This window comes from Camellia sinensis, chromosome 10 (genome assembly GCF_055761805.1).
Source record: "Camellia sinensis isolate YWXY chromosome 10, ASM5576180v1, whole genome shotgun sequence".
Lineage (NCBI taxonomy): Eukaryota > Viridiplantae > Streptophyta > Magnoliopsida > Ericales > Theaceae > Camellia > Camellia sinensis.
The window spans coordinates 29,159,098-29,181,830 of NC_138970.1; the positions used below are offsets into that span (position 1 = coordinate 29,159,098).

The 22,733-nt window shown below is 35.5% G+C and overlaps 1 protein-coding gene across 1 annotated transcript; it reads left to right on the plus strand.

Moving 5' to 3' along the window:
* The first annotated feature begins 1,775 nt into the window (after positions 1-1,775).
* On the plus strand, positions 1,776-15,131 carry LOC114307872 (BRISC complex subunit Abro1-like protein). Its single transcript, XM_028253326.2, has 3 exons — positions 1,776-2,860; positions 3,010-3,095; positions 14,808-15,131. The coding sequence occupies exons 1-2, from the start codon at positions 1,814-1,816 to the stop codon at positions 3,055-3,057; spliced, it is 1,095 nt and encodes a 364-aa protein (XP_028109127.2). The 5' UTR covers positions 1,776-1,813; the 3' UTR covers positions 3,058-3,095; positions 14,808-15,131.
* The last annotated feature ends 7,602 nt before the right edge of the window (positions 15,132-22,733 follow it).

The following is a 22,733-nucleotide window of genomic DNA, read 5'->3' on the forward strand; positions in this document are numbered from 1 at the left end:
AAAATATAAAAAATATGAAAAATATAGAAAAGAAAAATATTGGAAGAAAAATTATAGAAAAATCATGGAAAAATAAAAATTTATTAGAAAGAGTAGAACTTTTAATAGGATAAATTATAAGCGACCACCCAAACAAGAGAAAGATAAAAAAAAAAAATAGAGATATGTTAAAAAACCTACTAGTAAAAAATACAATTGTTTTATATGTGGAGAACCTAATCATTTTGCAAAAACCTGCCCAAAAAGACAAAGGCCTAATACTAATAAACATATAGGAAGACTACATATTATAGAAGATTTAGAAGAAGATATAGTTAGCATAAATAATGATGATTCAGAAGTCTACAGCATAGTCAGTGATTATGAATATCAAATAGAAGCCATAAGTTCAGATAGTGATTCAGAAAGTGATACAGACATAAACAATCTTCTAGGACAACTTAACCAAGAAATAGGAATGTCTCCTTCTTACGACACTTTCTTTACGATGGAATGCAATGTAGCTACTGAATGTCAGCATAATTTTCAAATAAGATTAGGATTTAATACCACTAGATGCAGTTATTGTAATTGGTTTCCCGTTAAAAATAAGAGAGCTCAATGTTTATTATGCAGTATAACCTATTGTCTAGTCTGTCTAGAAAAATTAAACATGACACACAAGATAACATTAGGAAATAACAACGAGATGCTAGAAGATCATAGTATAGAAAGCAGAGAATTACATCTAAAAATTAGAGAAATAGAAATACAAGTAAGAGAACTTAAGTTACAAATACGAGAGGTAGAAACTAAGGCTAATTTTGACATAGAATGTTTAGAAGCAAAAAATAAACAGCTTAAACAGCAGTTAGAACAATTTCATAATAGATACCCCTTAAAAGATAAATTGGTTGAAGAACATATGAACTCTTTAGAATTAGTCAACCTAATTGATACTCAACCCTTTAGTCAGTACTCCCAAGCACAATCAGATAATACATATTTACCATTTAATTACCCTATTATACCCAAGCCAAATTCAGGCGAGATTTCTTGTGTAATTAAATTTGCAGAAAAAAACCCTTAGTATAGATCAACATGATAGATATAGGAGCTAGTAAATCATATATTGAACAACACATAGTTCCACCAGAATGGAGCACAGCTTTAACAACCCCAGCTTTAGTCAGTATAACCGATGGCACTAAACAGATGTACACACGTTGCATCAATGGAGCACAGATTAGTTTTCATCACATAGGATCTCGAACTCAAAATATAGAGTGGTTCCCTTTACCTCAAGTTTGGATTGGAAATATTCAACAAAACCATCCTTTCATCTTAGGACTTAACTTCATACTTAGTCTACAAGGCGGCATGTTTATCAGCCAAAACAACATCAGTTTCTTCAAACGAACCATACATACACCCACAACATACGGTAATGATACATCCCACTTAAAGTGGTGCTCTAAAGCACCACTAATGAGTTGGCAAACACTTCAAATAAATAAAAAAAAAAAACAAGACACAAGCAGTGAGTCCCGTCCACTGCCACATCACTAGTGGTACTTTTAGAGCATCACTTGTAATGGTCTCAAGCATTATTGCACAGCATATGCCCTTAGTACTATTACCCATCCATCAAAGTTGCGTGCAAAGTGTGATGGTATCATAGGAGTAGATTCAATTCCAACTAATTTTTTATTTCCTACTACAAATATTTTTCTCGAATGAACCCAAAAATACATACATTAATACATATAACACTAATTATGAAAATGTAATTTTATATTATTTGTTTTTTGGTCACTCCTCCACTTGAAATGCAATGTTCCCTTATAAAATATGGAGAGGGAGCTCAACCCCGCAGTACGAGGTTATTTGGAAACTCTCGGCCTCGCCATTTTTTCACTCTCTCGCTATCTTCTCTACAGAGCAGAGTCTGGCAGCCATGGACGACCTTCCATTGGAGAAGATACAAATCTCAGGACCCACCTTAGCCTCCCTCCTCCAACGCTTCTCCTTCTCTCCCACCGACCTCGACGGCCTCCTCTTCGGCCGCGTCACCCACATCACCCCCTCCACCTTCTCCGACGACCCCACCACCCTCACCACCACTGCCGCCGCCACTTCCTCCTCCGACTCCCCCACCCTCATCGCCACCATCACCTCCTTCTTCTGCTCCTCCTCCACCTCCTCCTTCTACTCCCCCTCCGGCCACCTCCACCTCCCCGCCCTCCTCCGCCTCCTTTCCTCTCTCCACCACCACAACCTCTCCCTCCTCGGATGGTTCTCCGGCCGCCGCAAAACCCCCCTCCGCCCCTCCCTCCGCGAGTCCTCCGTCACGTCTTCTCTCTCCTCCAAGATCCAATTCTCTTTCCAAGTCCAAAACTCCCCCAAATCCTACACCCTCCCTCCCTGCATCTTCCTCCTCCTCACCACCCCTTTTCCAGACCAATTGATCCATACCCATGAATACAAAGCCTATCAATTCCGATTTTCCAACGATTCTTTCGACCCTAAAACCCTAGATGTCGTCAATATTGGCCCTGCGTTTCGCGGCCATTATGGTGCGTTTTCCCCTAATTCTCCGTTTCCGATGCTGCCTTGTGAATTGAGGGGAGTGAGTTCCATGGTGGTGGAGGATGGAAGGGTTGAGAGTGAGAGCTTGAAGAGTGTGAAGAGGGTTTCTAAGGATCAGAAGGAATTGGATTTGTGTGCTGAGGAATTTGATGTTGGGAGGTTGAGTCGGTTGATGGGTCCGGAAGCTTCGAATTACACGGGAGAGTTGGAGGATTTGTATAAGAAAATGCTTGCCAAGGTTGATGGATTGGCTAGGCTTGTGGAGAAGAGTTCAGCTAGGGTTTTGGAACAGGTGAGAATGTACTGTTTATTGTAATCACATTTTGTGTGAATTAGTTAATTGAATTGTTGTTTATGCATTTTAGAGTAGCATTTGTAATGTTTTTGAATGTTGTATTTTCGGCGTAGAACTAATCATAACAAAATTCTAAAACTTGGTAGGAAAATCACAATATGAAGTTGAGATGCAAAGTTGCCGGCTTGGAATAGTTGGTTGTTACTTCTTCGTGTACTTTTGGTTATGTAAGGTAAATTTTCCTTCCTTTTTCGAGATATATCTTTTGTTATGAGTGATTTAAAATTGCTGAGTTATGAAGAACTCAATTTTTAGTATAATTTTCGTCAAATGTTTGTTAAAATGAGGATTTGATAAATTTTATGAGGTGTTTATCTATTACTTTTCTTGGTCAAAATAAATGACTTCAAAGATGCATGATTATACTCAATAGTGGAGTTTTTGGATAGGCTTCTTTTGGCCCCTTTTTTGTTTTGTGCCCACGTGCGTGTGCAGAATCATATGCTATGATATTAGTGGCAAAGAACGATTTTGATGCACTTTTAGCTTTGTTGTGCTAATCATAGATCTGCCTTGTCATATACATATATAAGGAAGTTTGTTGTCTATACCAACTTTTCATTGCATTCAAACACAGACTTTAGAGTACCTTGCGTGTGATGCAGGGTTTTAAGACATGTCCACATATTCTTAATTGAAAATAAACTGAATAGTTTGTTTTCCTTATTCCAAAATATCTTGATTACAAGTATTTATACAAGACGTTAAGAGTTTGTTATAACAAACTCTTGACAAACTAACTAACTAACTGAATCTATCCCACTCCTACAGTTCTCTCAGTGCATGAACCTTTGCATGAACCTTTCTCTCAAACGTATTCCTTATGTCATGCACTGGTATACACTTATGTTGAGAGTGTTGAGAGGGCTGCATCTATTGCTACAGGTGTGACCTTGGCAGCTGTTCTTCATCTTGAGACTGCAGGTTATCATTTGAATTGGTTGAACTGATACTCTTATCCTTCCCCTGCAAATAGATGGGGCTTGGAAGCACCATAAGTTTGTTTTTGAGATAGTGAAAGCGAGAGGAAGTTAAAGGCTTAGTAAAGATATCTGTAAGCTGATCAGTAGTGGGAATGTAAGCAAGCTGAATTTGTTTGGAAACAACACGCTCGCGAATAAAATGGCAGTCGACTTCGATATGCTTCAAGCGAGAATGAAAGACTGAATTTGAAGCCAAGGCCATGGCAGAGATGTTGTCACACCATAAGACAGGAGAAGGAGAAGGAACACAGATCTTTAAGCAATTGCTGCAACCACACAAGTTCAGCAGTGGTGGAAGCCATAGACCTGTACTCTGCCTCTGTTGAGGAGTGAGAGACTGTAGGCTGCTTTTTAGCAGACCATGAGATGAGATTAGACCCCAAAACACACAGAACCCAGAAGTGGATCGGCGATCAGAAGAATCACCTGCCCAATTGGCATCAGTAAAGGCATGAAGATGAAAGGGACCTGGGCTAAATTGAAGACCATGAGAGAGTGTCCCTTTGACATAACGAAGCAGTTTTTTAACCAAAGCAAAATGAGCAACTGTGGGTGCTTGCATATCCTGGCTAGCATGGTTAACAGCCAAAGCAAGATCTGGCCTTGTGATAGTCAAATACTGAAGGCCACCAACTAAACTTCTGTAGAAAGCAGGTTGAGAAAAGGGTAAGTTATCCGAAGCCGAAAGAGAAGGCTTAATAGCCATAGGTGTAGAGCATGGTTTACAGTCCACCATACCAGCCTTATGAAGCAATTCAGTAGCATACTTTTGCTGGGAAAGAAAATAACCCTGGGAGGTGGAGTGAACTGAAATGCCAAGAGAATAGGAGATAGAGCCTAATTCTTTCATAGAAAAGGCAACATGCGTGTGAGTGATCAAGGACTCAATGGCAGAAGAGTCACTACCAGTAACCAAAATATCATCCACACATAAATGAGTAATATGGTAAGATGGGCGGAGGTTTGTCTAATGAACAAAGAGGAGTCAGAATGACTCTAATGAAAACCTTGAGTAAGTAAGAAAGTAGAAAATGTGGAATACCAAGCTCGAGGAGTTTGTTTGACGCCATACAAGGCTTTGTGAAGTTTGCAAACATAAGTAGGAGAATCAGCATTAATAAACCCGGGAGGCTGAACCATGTAGACTTCTTCTTCTAAGTGCCCATGGAGAAAGGCATTAGAAATATCCAATTGCTTGAGAACCCAATTCTGTTGGAGCACAAGACATAACAAGATCCGAATAGTTGGCTGCTTAGCAACTGGACTAAAGGTTTCTTGATAGTCCACTCCCTCTTGTTGAAGAAACCCTTTGGCCACCAATCTAGCCTTATATCGAGCAATTGTACCATCAGAATTCTTCTTAATCCGAAAAACCCACTTGCAACCAATAGCAGTTTTATGAGGTGGTAAGGAGACTAAAGTCCAGGTGCCCTGCTGATGAAGAGCCTGAAATTCAGCATTCATGGCTGCAGTCCATAGAGGAGAAGAGAGAGCCGGAGCAACAGAAGCAGGCTCAGTAGTAGAGAGATCAAGAGGAGAGGAAGTAGTAAGATATGCTTTGGATCGAGTGATCATAGGATGTGTGTTAAGGGGAGGCACAGAAGAGAGCTTAGGAAGATGAATAGCAATTGATTGAATAGGAATAGAAGAACTAGGAATAGGAGGAACAATAGGAGGAGTAATAGAAACTGCAGGTACAGCAGAGGAAGATAGACAAACAGAGGTAGGTAGTGATGAGGAACCAGAAATGCCAGTAGGCGATTCAGTTGAAGGCACAGATTTAGAGGGAACTGGCACTGATGGAAAGGAAACAGAAAAAGGAAAAGAAGGAATAGGAGAAGAGCTAGGAAGAGGAGGATCAGCCGAAGTAGAAGGGAGCTGAAAGAAAGAGTGAATGGTGGACAAACTAGTAGAGGGGGATGAATCAGCAGCATAGGGAAAACAAGTTTCATTGAAGTTAACATGTCTAGAGAGGAAAATCTTTCCTGAAGAAGGGTCCAAACACCTATAGCCTTTGACAGTAGAGTGATAACCTATGAACACACATGGGACAGATCTGGGAGCCAATTTGTGAGCTGCATAAGGTCTAAGCCATGGAAAACACTGACAACCGAAGACTTTAAGGAAAGCGTAGTCAGGTAAGGTGTTAAAAAGCAACTCAAAAGGAGACTTATGACCAAGAGACAAACTAGGCAATCTATTAATGAGAGACTGCAGTAGCCATAGCCTCAAACCAAAATTGAAGAGGAACTGAGGATTGATGCAACAAGGCAATGGCAATCTCAGTGATGTGTTGATGTTTCCTCTCAGCCACTCCATTTTGCTCAGGAGTATATGGACAAGTAAGATGATGAAGAATACCATTAGCAATAAGATAATCATGCATTTGATTGTTAGCAAATTCAGTCCCGTTATCTGTTTGTAAAACTTGTAATGAAGTTGAAAACTGAGTTTCAGCATAAGATTTGAAATTTAAGAAAGTAGAAAACACTGCACTCTTAACATGAAGAGGATAGATTCATGTAAATTTTGTAAAATCATCAACAAACAACAAGTAGTATTTATAACCAGAAGTAGGAGGATTAAAAGGTCCCCACACATCATTGTGAACAAGGGAAAAAGGTTGTTTAACAGTAGTTCTTGACAATTTGAAAGGCAATCTGTGGATCTTAGCAACACTACATGGAGTACAAACAAAGTTCTGGTACTCTTTATTTCTAAAAACAGTAGGAAGATGCTTGGCAACATGATGAAATTTTAAAGCAGATGGATGACCAAGCCGTTGATGCCAAACAGGTAATGAAACTTGTGATTGAGTGAGATGAGCTTGAGGTGAAGATGTAGGTGTGGAGACATCAAAATGATACAAACCATTCACATTAGATCCCTTATGCAGTATTTGGCTCGTATGGTTGTCCTGAATAAAAAATGAATTAGCATCAAAAGTAACTGAACAATTGTTATCTTTGGCTAATTGATGAACAGAAAGCAGATTTGAAGCAGTATGTGGAGTATGAAGAAGATGATTAAGTTTAAAGGAATAGTGAGGAGTTGGTAACAAACCCTTACCAATGTGCTGTATAGGAACAATTTGTCCATTACCTACAGTGACTTGATCTTGACCTTGATATGGTTGATAGAGTTGAAGATTGGTAAGATCATTGGTAATGTGATTTGTGGCTGCGGAATCAATGTACCAAGGAGTAGGTGAAGCAGATCCAGAGGAGGATTGTGCACTTGTGACTGAATAAGCTCTTGGTTGAGACACAGCATTAGGAGAGGAATGTGAGGAAGGATTTGAATGCAGAGGTTGAAAATTAGGATCCATTCGCCACCAACACTCAAAAGCACTATGGTTATAGCCTCCACAGATTTGACAACCATTACTGTTTGAATGATAGCTATTTCCTCCATATCTGCCTCTGTTAGGCTTATTAATAAACCTTCCACCTCTGTTTCGTCCTCCTCTATAACCACGAGATTGACCACGACCTCTGTAACCTTGAGAAGTTGTGAAATGTGATCTTGAAGCTTGCGGATAAGACTGAAAATTTTCAGAACCTTTGGTTGCAGCATATGCAACTGGAGAGTCATGAACAACACTTTTAGCTTTATTCTCAATATGAATTTCTTCAGAACTTAAGAGTGAACACACATCATCCATTGAAATGGATTCCACTCGAGCATGGATAGTTGTTTTGAGAGCATCATACTCCTCTGGTAAGCCATTCAGAGTTAAAAGCACAAGATCTTCATCATCAGTCATTAATGAAGCAAGTCGAAGCTGATTTGAGATCTCTTTGATTTGAGTCAGATATTCACTCAGGGTGAGACCTTTTTTTGTAACAGACTGCAACTTATTCTTCAATTGATGAATATGTGAACGAGATAGAGAAGTGTATCGCTTTTCCAAAGCAAGCCAAACTTCAAAGCAATGTTGATATTGAAGCACTGAAGCATATACAGGAGATGACAGTGTAGCAGTAAGGAAACTAAGTAGATGTGCATCCATCATCTTCCATTGAAGAAATTCTGAATTGACTGTAGCTTTTCCAGATGAATCAAGGATTTTAGAGATTGGACAAGAGATCAATCCAAGAACGAATTCAAGAAGATCAGTTGCTCGTAAGATAGTTTGAACTTGATTCTTCCAAATCAGAAAATTTGTAGAATCTAACTTTACAGTCACCAAGGAATTGAAGTTTGAAAGAAGAAGGTTTAGGTTCTGTGGAATGGATGGAGGAACAGAGGTAGAAGAAAGAGAATTTGCCATTGAATCACTTTGGTGCTCGTGAGAGCTCAAAGGCTCTGATACCATCAAAATAAACTGAATAGTTTGTTTTCCTTATTCCAAACTATCTTGATTACAAGTATTTATAGAGGTTAAGAGTTTGTTATAACAAACCCTTAACTAACTAACTAACTGAATCTATCCCACTCCTACAGTTCTCTCAGTGCATGAACCTTTGCATGAACCTTTTCTCTGAAACGTATTCTTTATGTCATGCACTGGTATACACTTATGTTGAGAGTGTTGAGAGGGCTGCATCTGTTGCTGCAGCTGTGACCTTGGCAGCTGTTCTTCATCTTGAGACTGCAGGTTATCATTTGAACTGGTTGAACTGATACTCTTATCATTAATACTTGCCTCTTTAGGTTTGGTTAAAGATTTTTTTCCTTCTATGGATTCATTGATGGTTTTGGAAAAAGTTAAGAATGGATGTTACCTAACAGCATCCCCAGCAGTTTACTTAAATTTTACCCTAAAATAATATTAAAAAATTCATTCCCTATTTTAGGAATCACTTTTTCGTTTACTTTTCCCATTAAACTCCTTATTCTTTTTCTATTCTATTAAAATAATATTTTAATTACTTTTAAATTTAAATATTTTTTTAATAATAAAATAATGAAAAGCTAACCAAACACCAGCAGCACAGCAGAGGAAAACAAATATGGGGGGTCGACTGGTTAGGTCATTTTTGGACATTTTTCTTCTTCAGCTACAGGGCACTCATGGACATCCGGGGGGATGTCCGGGGGGACATCCAAGGGACTTCCCTTTCACGCCTTCAACGAAATAAAATAAGAATTTATCAGATATAAGGGAGCTACAGTAACTCCCCTACAAATAGGGAGTCATTATAGCAAAAATTAGTTTAGGGAATTGTTTAAGGGAGCTGCTGGAGGTGTATAAAGCGATTTCAACCCCTTAAAATAGGTAAGGAGTGAGTTTAGGGGGATTGTTGGGGATGCTCTAATACCTATAACTAAACCCATAGAGAAGTGAAAATTGCCAAGCGATGCAAGGAAACAGACCATACCGCAACTAGGAATAATATCGGAGGGGTTTTGAGTGTGAGCTACCACTCATGCAGTGGCTAGGATCATCAACTCTTGCAGGGGCCCACTGACTCCAATAAGTGCTATTTCAGTTTCTGTGGCCTGGCCAACAGTTTTTTTTTTCCCCTCATTTGAGTTTGCTTGTGTTCATAGCATGTACTAGTTGAGAATCTTCATTCTTCCTCCATAGATGTTGCACCATCATTTTGCTTTAATTGGAACCCCTTTTTCCATTACATGAGATGCAATTGCTTCTTTTTTGTTTTTGACAATTTTCTGTCCCCCAATATCCTCTATAACAAGAACCAAATCAGTGGAATTCTTTTGTGGATGAATAACCCATTATTTTTGCCTCAATCTGTTACTGGCTCTATAGCTGAGATTCTGGTATTTAACCAAGTTTTTGAGGACATAACATGCTTTCTATAGGTAGCTAGTACTTATTCATTTGTTGCCAATGGAGTGGTTTGTTGAAGGAATGTGTTGCCTTAAGATAGCTTTAGAGATTTGCTTTCATTTTTTGTTGTGGTTGAAGTTTATTTGGATGAAGAATATGGACTGATGTGAGGAATTGGAAGTGAATGAATGAAATTTGCGTGATGCTATTCAGATAATTATGTTAATTTCTGATGAACCATGAATGGTGTGAGGTAGTTGTGAGACTTTAATGAGGTGGAGGTGATAGTAATGATGGTGCAATGCTGTTTGTAGCAGCATTAATTGTTGGACTTGGTTAGGTTAGGAAGAATATATGCATATCTCACTGGTGCTGTTCTATGAAAAGAGTGTCTGCTTCTAGGGATTTGGGTTTTCAGCTTTCTTTCACTAAATCATTTGACCCTCAATTTTCCATTTGCTATTTCTTGTGTCCTAACAAAGGAAACAGATTTCAGCTTGTATAATTCCCTGCCTATGTACGGTTCTCCTGTTTTAATGCACTTGAAAGGATCCTCCCAACTCCAAACTTCCGTACTAACCAAAAGCTTCAAAACGTAAAAAGGTGGGTGACAAAAAGATGAGAGAGTGGGTGAAGATTTTATCTTATTCGTTTGAATTTTAGTTACTGCTGATGCAGTTTGTGAATGGGAAAGGAAAAGGTAGGGAAATGTGAATAAAATGTAAGTTAAATTTGTTCTCCATTTCTTTTGCTTTTTTCTTTCCCTTTCCAAATCCTTACTCAAATTCATGACCCAAACACAACTTAAGCGGGAATAATGGAAGGGTTTACGTGGAGACATTAGCCGTTACTAGATAATAGAGGGCTGATGCTGTTGGGCCCTGCCACCCTGGTTAGTTTCGAAACATTGCTATTCATTTTACATGTTTCTCTAGAAATTTTATTTGATATCCTAACCTGATTGCCAAAGACTAAAAAGTCCTAGATGGAAAGCATTACTCAAAAGCTAAATGTAATTTGTCTCGTGTTTGGTGGTTTTCTCTCCCACATAGCTGGTCTCAATCCTAGAGAAAGGAAGATTGTGGTGGACAGCAAATATAAGACTTGCAGCCAATGTAATAGACACCAACCAACCACTATCTTAGCGTTCGCTTTATGTCAAGTTTAAACCATATATGCTGTATGGTTGTTGTTTTGCACACCAAATATAAATCATTACTAAGACCTTAATTCAATAGAATAGTGATTTAGTTTGGGTATCAATCCACAGGGACTAAAAGGCTAAGTTGTTTAAATATTAGCAAATCAATTCTTAATTAATTCGAATGAGATTAATATTTTGATTTTAATATAAAATTAACTAAATTATTAAACAAAAAGAAAGATTGAGATGGAATTGAAGTAGAAAATCCATCTTTAATCTCGTAACAAGTAATTAATATATCAAATTCCAGTAAATCAATGATTTGGACAATACATTAATTCAAGTTACTTGATTAGGACTTCTTCTCAATCCCAAAGAAGAAGATTAGCCGCTCATGGTTGAGGTGGAAAATCTCTTCTCCTTGCATCTCTCCACTTTTCTCTAGAATCCGCAATAACCCTAATGATCGATAGGCTTCTCTATTTATAGGCATAGGACACATCTAAATAATATCTAAGAGGCTAGAATTCTCCAAAATAAAAAGAAAATTCGGATAGAATTATTCCTAGCTTTTTTTGACTCATCTTGTAGATCCATTTTGACCTAGTAAATGTCAGAATTAGAGAATTTCTATTTCACACAAAATTGTAGCCTTTTAAATTAGCTTTCCAACTCTTCTGGATTCACCTTAATCCGATATCAGATGAGAGATATGCCCAAATTACTGAATGTTGTGTAGAGTGACTCTTCTAGTGGAATTGTATCAAATTGAACTTTTATTTATTCAAACTTCATGGGTTGGGTTTTTCTTGCTTGATTAAAATTATTTAGATTCTTCTTGGCCTTTAGAGTTGAGTTGGAGCTTGGTCTCGGGTTTCAAATATGAAATTAAGTTCAATCTCTATTCATAAGCTTGAGTGAGATATGCCCAAATTACCAAATGTCGTGTAGAGTGACTATTCTAGCGGAATTGTATCAAATCTAACTTTTATTTCTTCAAACTTCATGGATTGGGCTTTTCTTGCTTGATTAAAATTATTTAGATTCTTTTTGGCCTTTAGAGTTGAGTTGGAGCATGGTCCCGGGTTTCAAATATGAAATTAAGTTCAATTTCTATTCATAAGCTTGAGTGACCTGCACATTCACAAACATATTAAAATCATCAAGTAACAATGATTAAAGGACCTAACAAGTATACATGTTTGGTTGGACGATTTGAAAAGAGATTTGGAAAGGAAAAGAGTAATAGTGTGTGAAACTAGATGAAATGTATGTATATTTTATTCGCATTTCACCTACCTTTTCCTTTTTTCCCCCACCAAACACAGCGTGAGAGGCCTAAATGTATACATTTCGGCAACTATCACTGTATATAATAAACTGAGGTCAACACCCTCCATCCATGGACCGTTCTTCTCCTGTCTCTTCCTCTTTTAGCCTTTCTTCTCCTCTCTGCTATGTGGCATGTGCCATGACTATCTCTGGCACCAGCCACCGCAATCTCTCTGCAGTCTACACTTCACACACACCCTCTACCTATACAAAACTCAAACTCATCCTCATCTTCTCAATTAGATGATTCTCTATGTCAACATGCACTTAGGGACAAGCCATGGATCTGATTCATAGCTCTCCTTTTATTTTCTTCACTGTCTTGCTTTTCTTGGCACTCTTTATAGTTTTACAAGTTCTGTTTCTCACTCTTAAGCTCCATCTTCAGTAAAAATGTCCCGTTCACCCAATCAAAAATCCTCCCATTCTCAAAGCAGAATAGAAGCAATTATAGTTTCATACAATATCTAATTGAATTATATGTAATGATCAATAAATTCAATTTAATTTTGTATCTATACGTGTCAAAATCCTAGAAACAATCTAATCTATTCTTAGATGGGTGATGGTGTTGCTCGTATTCATGGTCTTGATGAAGTAATGGCAGGTGAATTAGTAGAATTTGAAGAGGGTACAATAGGCATTGCTCTGAATTTGGAATCAAATAATGTTGGTGTTAAATCATTGAAAAGCTCACATTTCTAGCCCATCCTGTTTTGGTAGTTCGACTGCGGAATTTCTTTGTTTCTGTATTTCCATAATATGAGTGTGTGACTGGGAGTTCTCCTTCCACCCTTTCCCTTTCATTATATCTGTAGAAAAAAAAAAACAAAAGAAAAATGAAAAGAAAAGACTGGGCAGTAGCTTAGACTCATTTCCTAGGTGCTTGCGGTTAATTTGACTACTATGATTGAGATAATGAGATTGCTGATCTGGATCTAGGAAGCATGGAAATGGACACAGATTAGGAAGACGATGATTTTAAAAATTAGGATGCAGACACAGTTATATTTTTATCTTCTATGTATATAAATATTAAATCAATGAACAACTTATTATTATTTTTTAGGTAAGTAAAACAACTAAAATTATTGAAAACTACCACTACTTATCATAAAAAATAAACTAAATCTACATACTATCTAGAGACTAAACCTGTGTTGCATTAGGCTCCAGGGATTGTTAGAAGCTAGTCTTCACTTCACAACTATGAGTAGGTTTGTGTTGCATGAGTTCTATATATATATATATATATATTTTTAAATTCAACTCTTATGCCTCCAAATATTATTAATTTTTGAAAAATTAAAATAAGACCCCACCACCTTTTTGAAGTGCCTGTGCTTCATAGATCTGGATTTGGTTTTGAGATGTTCTTTTGGTTTTAAATACCGTAACGTAAGTTTAACTCCTTGTAACTTGGGGGAAGTTTAACCAATTTTCATGTTAACATACATCTTAATGAAAAGAGAGGCATAAATTTGTCATATGGTGAAGAAGTAGATATGGTATAAGAGAGAGGAGCTTAACAGAATTATAGGCTCTGTTTGGTGGAGTTCTGGAACGTTAGGTTTAAAGCTTGATTTGAACATGGTGTTTGTATATGATTTTCAAAAATCAATTCCACACTCACTTTTGAAAACGCGGTCGAAGGCGGAAAAATTTGGGCTAACCGGTCGTCCGGCCAGTTGACCGAAACAATGCAATTTTTTTTTTTTTGCAATTGACGCATGTTAATTTTTATATATTCAATAAAAAATATTTTCTGAATTTTTTAAAAAAATTTATGAGCTTTAATAGAATTTTGAGTTGTGTGTTTGGATATGAGTTGTAAGTTTTTGTATCAAATATCATATGTCTAGGGCCGGCCCTGGCCGAAAGCCAGTAAGGCCGGTGCCTTAGGTCTCAAAATTTTGACCCAAAAATAGGGCCACCAAATTTAGTAAAATGTTATAGACTCGATCTTTCTTTTTTTTTTTTTCTTTTTTTTTAAAGGGCCCCAAAATATTTTATTGGGCCCATGTATGGTTTAGCCCATATTTATTTATAAGTGTAGTTTAGCTCATATTTATTAAAATAAATATATATTAAAAAAAATGTTTGGGCCCAAGAAAAACAATACATACAATATATGGACCCTAAATTTTTATTTTTTTTTGCCACCTTTATCTATTAGATTTTAGTGGAATAAATAATTGTCTCAATTTTTTTACCTAGTTTTTTATCAGTTTTAATTGAATAATTTTTTCCTAATTTTTTTGATCTAATTTTATTTTATTAAATTGTTTTGTTTATAATTTTAATGATTATATGTGCAAGTAAATTTTTTTGTGGCTACAAACAAATAAAAAAGTTGTAACTTATCGTTTTATCCATGAACTTTTTTTTTTTCAATGTAAGAGGAGTCTCTATTTCCGAAATTCGCCTTAGGCCCCCTAAATCTTAGGCCGACCCTGCATATGTCATATCAAAAATTCTCCACACAATTCAAAACTCTTTTCAAAACTCATTCATCAAACAAATTTTTCACTCAAATTATAATTCCAAAACTCACAAACTCAAAATACAACTCTATTCTCAAATCATATATAAAAAACTCTATCAAACGCAACCATAATTATTCTGTAACATCCTGCCTTTCACTTTCCTATATCTCTCACTTCGGTTTTGTCATTTTTGTTGTAGATTTATCTGAGCAGGAAAGTGCCCAATCAGATCTTGCAGCGTTGAATTGTGAAAACTCCAACAGCTACACAACTTCTATTTGTTCTTCATGTGGTCGGAGTCGGTGTTTTTGGTGGTTTTTGTGCTGATGGTGGCTTCTTCTCTGCCTGTATTTGCAGGCACACCTGTGCTACTATAATTTGCGTTCTGCTTATTGGCCTTTTCCTGATTTTGTTCATCCTTGCCAATGGCTTTTTATATGTTCTCTTCCTGATTTGAAGTTTGTATGTGAATTTAACAAAGCTATAGTGAATGGAGAAATGGATTGTATGGTGTTTTGTTCCATTTGCTCATAGACCAACCAGCTGAATCTATGTTTTCTGCTTGAAATCCAGAAATTATTGAAAATAAAGCAAGTAGTTTGTGAAATTGCAAGTTCTTGTCACATTGAGGTGGCCACATGCCAGTTTGGCATAGGGAGCCAGCGTGGCACCCATGAAATCACATTTTGAACTTTGCAGTTTCATTTAAAATGAAAGTCGCATGGTAAACCTGTGGTTTTATACTGGTTTAAACTGGCATCATAGAAGAGCAAAATATTTTTCTTATTTGCCAAATCACTCCAAGTTCCCCGCAATTCTTCAAAGACGTGCTTGAATTGCCACTTGGGAAGGAAAGATGAATAACCACTTAAAGAACATATATGCCTAAAAGTACAATACCATTTCTTTGTGCACGTTAAAATTTTAAATGTTTATAGGGTGTGTTTGTTTAAACGGACTGAATAAGAGGAGATTATAATCCATCGGACTGTTAGTCTTGCGATACATTGTCTTTAGACTATTTGGTTGGACTAGATTTGTATCTTATGTTTGTTTGGTTAGACGGATTGGATAAGAATAAATGTTTAAAAGATTATTTTACCCTTGTAATTTATAATTTTTATTTAATATATAATTTTAAATTTGTAATCTATAATTTATAATTTGACAACACTAAATTTTTTTAATTTATTATTTTCAATTAAATTAAATTTATAATTTATATTTTTTATTTAATATATAATTTTAAATTAACAACACTAAAAAAATAATTTTATTTAATACATAAATTTAATTTTTTAACAACACTAAAAAAAATTTAATTTATAAGGTCATAATTTATTATTTTAATTAAATTAAATTTATAATTTATAATTTATATTTTTTATTTAATATATAATTTTAAATTAACAGTGCTAAAAAAATAATTTTATTTAATATATAAATTTAATTTTTTAACAACACTAAAAAAATTATAAGGCCATAATTTTTAATTTATTATTTTTAATTAAGTTTAATTTATAATTTATAATTTATATTTAATATATAATTTTAAATTAATAACACTAAAAAAATAATTTATAAATGTTCAAAAGACTATTTTATTCTTTTTTTAATGTTTATTAAGTAATAGAATGATGGTAAAATGGACATTTCACACATTAGTCCCATGAGATTACAATCTCATGGAAATAATCCCACCCCTCCGATAGAATAATCTCTCATATGAGGGACTAATAGTCCAGAAGGACTATTAATACGGAGCAAAAAAATTAAACCAAACAATAGACTATTAGTACAGATGAACTAATAGTACAATCCCATGAAATAATCCTTCAAAACAAACACACTCATATGCTATGATATATACAGGCAATGTGCTTCCATTCTTCTATGCCAACGAGGCAGTCTTGTAATCGACAACGGCAAATAGTATGTCGTTCCTTTTGCCATGTATTCATGATGGGCATACCAAACCAGTCCAAAGTCACATCTCATACAAGTTATTGGATCTGCTGATAGCCCAAGGCCATCGGCACACGTTGGCCAATGCCGTTGCAATGCCAATACCATTCAAGGATGTGACTTTCGAGTTATTGGATGTGTTGGCACATGTTGGCCAATGACGATTGCAATGCCAATGCCTTGGATGGGATGGGATTTTGGATTGTTTTGACGTGTCTATTGTTTTCATGTAAGTTGTTGAAGTTTTGTCAATGTTGTTGTTACTCTCCACTACCAAATGACTTACAGATAATATAGAATCATGCTTTTGATCTGGCTCTTACTATGAACTGTATTTTTAACTCATGAGTAATTCAAATGTCATTTTTTTTTTGGTTACATACCAAATATTTAGATGTTTTGAGTAATTTTTACTTAGATACATATGGTTGATAAGTGATTTTACCCGCTAACGAGAGATCTAAATCACCCCCACGTCACAGTTTGAAAATAAATAATAATTAAAAAAGTCCGAGGCAACATTGTGTGACCCCGTCAAACAATAGTCAATCATAGGTTTAAAAAAATAAATAAATAAATAAAGCCAATCATGATTGTTTTTTAGATAAATTATAAATCGGTCGTAATAGTTACGCGATTCTCATCAAATTTTATTGAAAATAAATCTTAATAAAATTATAGTTAAAAATAATTTTTTTGACATTTTTTGCATGTCGCTAAAAATTAATAATTAGTGACTTTTTTGTTACGATTTTTTTATAAATTGTGACTAAAATTTATAATTAGTGACATTTTTTATTGACGAATCTTTTAAACTGTCGCTGAAAGTTAAACATTAGAGATTTTTTTATGATAATTTTTTAAATTGTCACTAAAACTTATTAATTAGTGACATTTTTATGACAATTTTTAAACTATCATTAAAAATTAATTATTAGTGACATTTTTTTTAATAATATTTAATAAAAAAATATTATTAATTCTCACATAACCTATTAAATAATAAACCCACCTGCAACCTATACGTAAATTTTACTTATTTTTTTAATCACAGTAGTCATGCACGATTATACTTCTCAGGAAACTTCCCAACAGCAATCCTTGCTTGGTGACCAATGCACGATAGAAAAGAAAAAAACGAGTGAAAATTATTAAAAACTAGGCTATGTATGGCATAGGCTATTTGGGTTAAAATAGTCACATAAAAAAAAATAAAAAAATTAGAAAGTTAATAAAAAAAATGTCACGTTTAAACTATAATTATTTTATTTTTTCTCTTATAAAAGTTAAAAAAGTCAAAAAAATTATCTCAAATGAGACTTTTTAACCCCAAACTAAAATAACTAAAAATTTAAAAAACTAACACACATTTCAAACGAAGGCTATATTAGCAATTTAGTTAGAGAAGTATGTAGATTTCCTACTTGAAAAGTTTCTACAAATTAATAGCATATATGAGTTTTCAATAGTTTTAAGTCATTTTTTATAGAGTAAATTGATGATAAACCCAATCTAACGAGTATATGAGGTATTAGGTCTACTGGATATTTTTCATTGGCGAGAGGTCCATCATTTGTGAAATAGTTTGGTGAAAAGTCTTTTCATTGATTTTGGAGGACATTTTGTTTCTAATTTTATCCCTTAATTTATCTGTTGACTTTTCATTGACTATATGTTCAAATTTATATCTATCGGTTCAAATCATTTTTTATATCTTCAAATTTATATCTATTTGTTCAAATCTTTTGACTATTTGTTTAATTTTTCCCCTAATCTGTTCAAATATCTATGCAAATTTTATTATATGTTTAATTTTTTCTATCTGTCGAACCTATCTGTTCAAATTTTTATTTTTCTACTATCTGTTCACTTTTTTTTTTATTTGTTAAAATAACAATTCATTTTTTTATCATTTTTTATCTATTAGAAACATGCTTGATTTGTTTAAACAAAAAAAAAACAGTAAAAAAAATCCATCCTTTTTGTTTTATCTATTGAAATGAAACAACTCTATCTTCCCACCACCACCACCACCACCACTACCGGAGAACACACATGCCCACTCCACCACCACCAGCTACATCTATTATGTTATGACCCGACCCCAGGGGCTTAAGGTTGGAATCACAACTTACTAACTCATTCTATTTGTAGTAAATTAAATTGTGCAAGTGGAAATAAAAATAATTAAACAAGAAATTACTCCATTTTACTATTTTAATAAGAGAAAATACATTTATAAGGCTTTTATTATTTTATTATTTAGTGACCAGCCCCGAATAGAACAAAAGGGAGCAAAAATATAAAAAGAAAAAAAGAAAAGAAAGACAAAATAGTGATTCAACATCAATCCGCATGCGGGTTTTATTTCATGAGATTATGGATTTTCCCTACATCTCGTCACCTGAAAAGGTAACAACTATAAGCACACAACAGAGTGAGAAATATTATGCTAAAAGGATAGAGAATACAAAATAACCATGGATAGTTAGTTAAGCGAAAACATTTATATAACTCAATTTGGTAAATAAATCATTTAAGTGACAGAAATTGAAATACGAAAATTATATAAATAAATAACCATAACCACGGTACAGAACAAAACAGAGCAGAGATGACAATCAGAACAGAGGTCAATGGATCCATGACAAACAGAGAACCACAAAGTGACTAAACAGAGCCCAATAATTATTTAAGTCTCCCAAGGCGTGGGCCTCCCGTGGTGGTACTTACAAGACATAATTGTTTATAAGGTCATAATCAAATATTTTTTAAAATTTAAACAAATATACCCATGGGTTTCATTTAAACAAATAGAGTTTAGAAATTAATCCACGTAACTGAAATATTTCTAAAACATAACTTGAATTAATATAACTTATAAAATATAACTTGTATAAAATAAATTATGGTATGTCAAAACATACATAAAATACATTATAATAACTTAAGATATAATATAACTCACCTTAATATTAATCCTTACTATCTCCTTTGATTTTTTTGGTCTTTCCCTTACTCACCTTTTCTTTTCTTTTTTTTTTTTCACCAACACTACAGGCCCTCCTATTTATATGCTAAGTTGGGTGATGACTCACCAATTACTTGATGACCTTACGTGATGACTCACCACCCCTAGCATGATTTTTTGGTCTTTCCCTCACTCACCTTTTCTTTTCTTTTCTTTTTTTCACCAACACTACAGGCCCTCCTATTTATATGCTAAGTTGGGGGATGACTCACCAATTACTTGATGACCTTACGTGATGACTCACCACCCCTAGCATGCACAGATGGCTCCACCTCAGAATATATGCAAATCTTTTCATTTAACAACAAATCTTGAAATAGATTTTACTTGATTTGTCTTAATTAATTCTATATTTTTCAATCTTTTTACATTAATTAGTGATTAATTTAACTCTCAAATAATTCTTTTCATCACATATTTGATAATCACAATAGTAAATTAATTTACACAGCACGTATAGTGTTACTTTTACTTTTATATTTATTTATTTACTATATTTAACTCAAATTTGGGCCAACTAGTATTATAATTCTATATTTCTGTTAATTTGGCCCCAAATAATAATCCCTAATTAATCTCATATTTGATAACTCAATGCCAAATTAGATTCTGTATTTATTATTATTTATTTAATAATATATTATCACATACACTCACAATTATATATAACTATAAGTATTTATGTGATATTCAATTAAACACTTAGGGTATCACATTTCCCCCATCCTAAATAAAAGGTTGTCCCCAAACTTGGCGTACCTTAATTTTCGAAGAGGTATGGATATTTGGCTCGTGTTTGACTTTTCGTTTCCCACGTAGCTTCTTCGATACGATGATTTCGCCATAAGACCTTTACCAATGGTTTGGTTTTGTTTCTGAGAACTTGATCACGACGATCGAGAATCCGCACTGGTTGCTCTTCATAATAGAGATCTTCCTAAACTTCCAGATCCTATCAGCAACGTGTTCTGGTTCTTGAAGGTACCGCCGAAGCATTGAAACGTGAAACACATTGTGGACATTGGATAGTTCAGGTGGTAGTGCAAGGCGATAGGCTACAAGACTAATCCTTTCCAGTATCTCAAATGGCCCAATGTAACGTGGGTTTAACTTTCCTCGCTTTCCAAATCAGATCACTCCTATTGTTGGTGAGATCTTGAGGAACACATGATCCCCTACTTGAAATTCCAAGTTCCATCTCCGCGTATCTGCATAACTTTTCTGGCAGCTCTGAGCAGTGCGAATTCGTTGTTGGATGAGTTGGATTTTCTCACTTGTGACTTGCACAATCTCGGGGCCTAATAATTTTCTTTCCCCGACTTTCGTCCAACACAAAGGTGATCGACATCTCCTTCCATACAAAGCTTCGTACGGTGCCATTCCAATGCTTGCTTGGTAATTGTTATTATAGGCGAATTCCACTAAAGATAGGTGCTCATCCCAATTACCTTTGAGGTCCAATACGCAAACACGTAACATGCTTTCCAAAGTCTGGATTGCTCTTTCAGATTGCCCATCCGTTTGTGGATGATAAGTAGTGCTAAATTTCAGTGTGGTTTCCAAAGCTTCCTGTAATTTGTTCTAGAAATGAGACACGAAGCGGGGTTCTCGGTCGGACACGATCGAAACTGGGATACCATGCAAACGAATAATTTTCTTGATGTACAAGGTGGCAAACTTATTAAAGGAGTACATGATTTTGATTGGTAGAAAATGCGCTGACTTTGTCAATCGGTCTACTATAACCCATATTGCATCATTCTTTGAAAATGACTGTGGTAGCCCGATCACGAAGTCCATAGTAATGTACTCCCATTTCCATTCAGGAATAGGGAGTGGTTGCAGCAGTCCTACAGGTCTCTGATGTTCTGCTTTAATACGTTGACAATGCAAACATTTGGAGACATGGCTTGCTATGTCTCTTTTCATTCCCGTCCACCAGTAGTGTTCCTTCAGATTATGGTACATCTTTGTGTTGTCAGGGTGGACTGCAAATCTCGAGCTATGAGCTTCCACCAATATCTTCTTCTTGAGTTCCGAAATGTTGGGTACGCGAATTCGATTTCGAAATTTTAGTATCCCATTGTTTATAGTGAAATCAGGATCAAGCGTACTCTTTTGCTCCTCGTACTTTTTCTTCAAAAGGTTATCTTCACATTAGCGCGCTTTAATTTCTTCAATCAATGCAGGTTCCACGGTTATATTGGCAAGTAGTCCATTAATCTTGTGGGAAACGAGAGTACATGCCAAACCTCTGGTCGTCTTTCAGCTCAGTGCGTCTGCCACCACGTTAGTTTTGCCTGGATGGTGATGGATCTCTACATCATAGTCTTTCATAAATTCTATCCACCGTCGTTGCCTCATATTCAGTTCTTTCTGTGTGAACAGATATTTAAGACTCTTGTGATCAGTATAAACCTCGTAGGTTGCACCGTAGAGATAATGACGCCAGATTTTGAGAGCAAAGATCACCGCAACCAATTCCAAATCATGAGTCGGGTAGTTCTTCTCGTGAGTCTTTAATTGTCGCGATGCATAAGCAATGAATTTTCCATTTTGCATAAGAACGCAACCCAAACCATTTTACGAGACATCACTATAAACTACGAACCCATGTGCTCCTGTAGGGAGTGCTAGTATAGGAGCTCACACAAGTCGACTTTTTAATTCTTGTAAGCAACGCTCTTGTTTATCAGTCCATTCAAAGGGTGTGTTCTTCTGAGTTAGCTGGGTCAAGGGTGATGCTATCTTTGAGAAATCTTGCACGAAGTGTCGATAATAGCCAGCTAGACCCAAGAAACTTCAGATTTCTGACACATTAGTAGGTCATGACCAGTCCACGATTGCTGTAACTTTTTGGAGGTCAACCGAGATGCCATCTTTGTTAATGACGTGACCGAGAAAGTGTACACTAGGGATCCAGAATTCGCATTTCTTCAACTTGGCATAAAGTTTGTGATCACGTAGTGTTTGTAGAATTGTTCATAAGTGCTGCTTATGGGCCTTTGGTGACTTGGAGTATATGAGGATGTCATCAATGAAGACGATGACGAACTCATCAAGATAGGGTTTGAACACTCGGTTTATAAGGTCCATGAAGGCTGTTGGGGCATTTGTGACGCCAAAAGG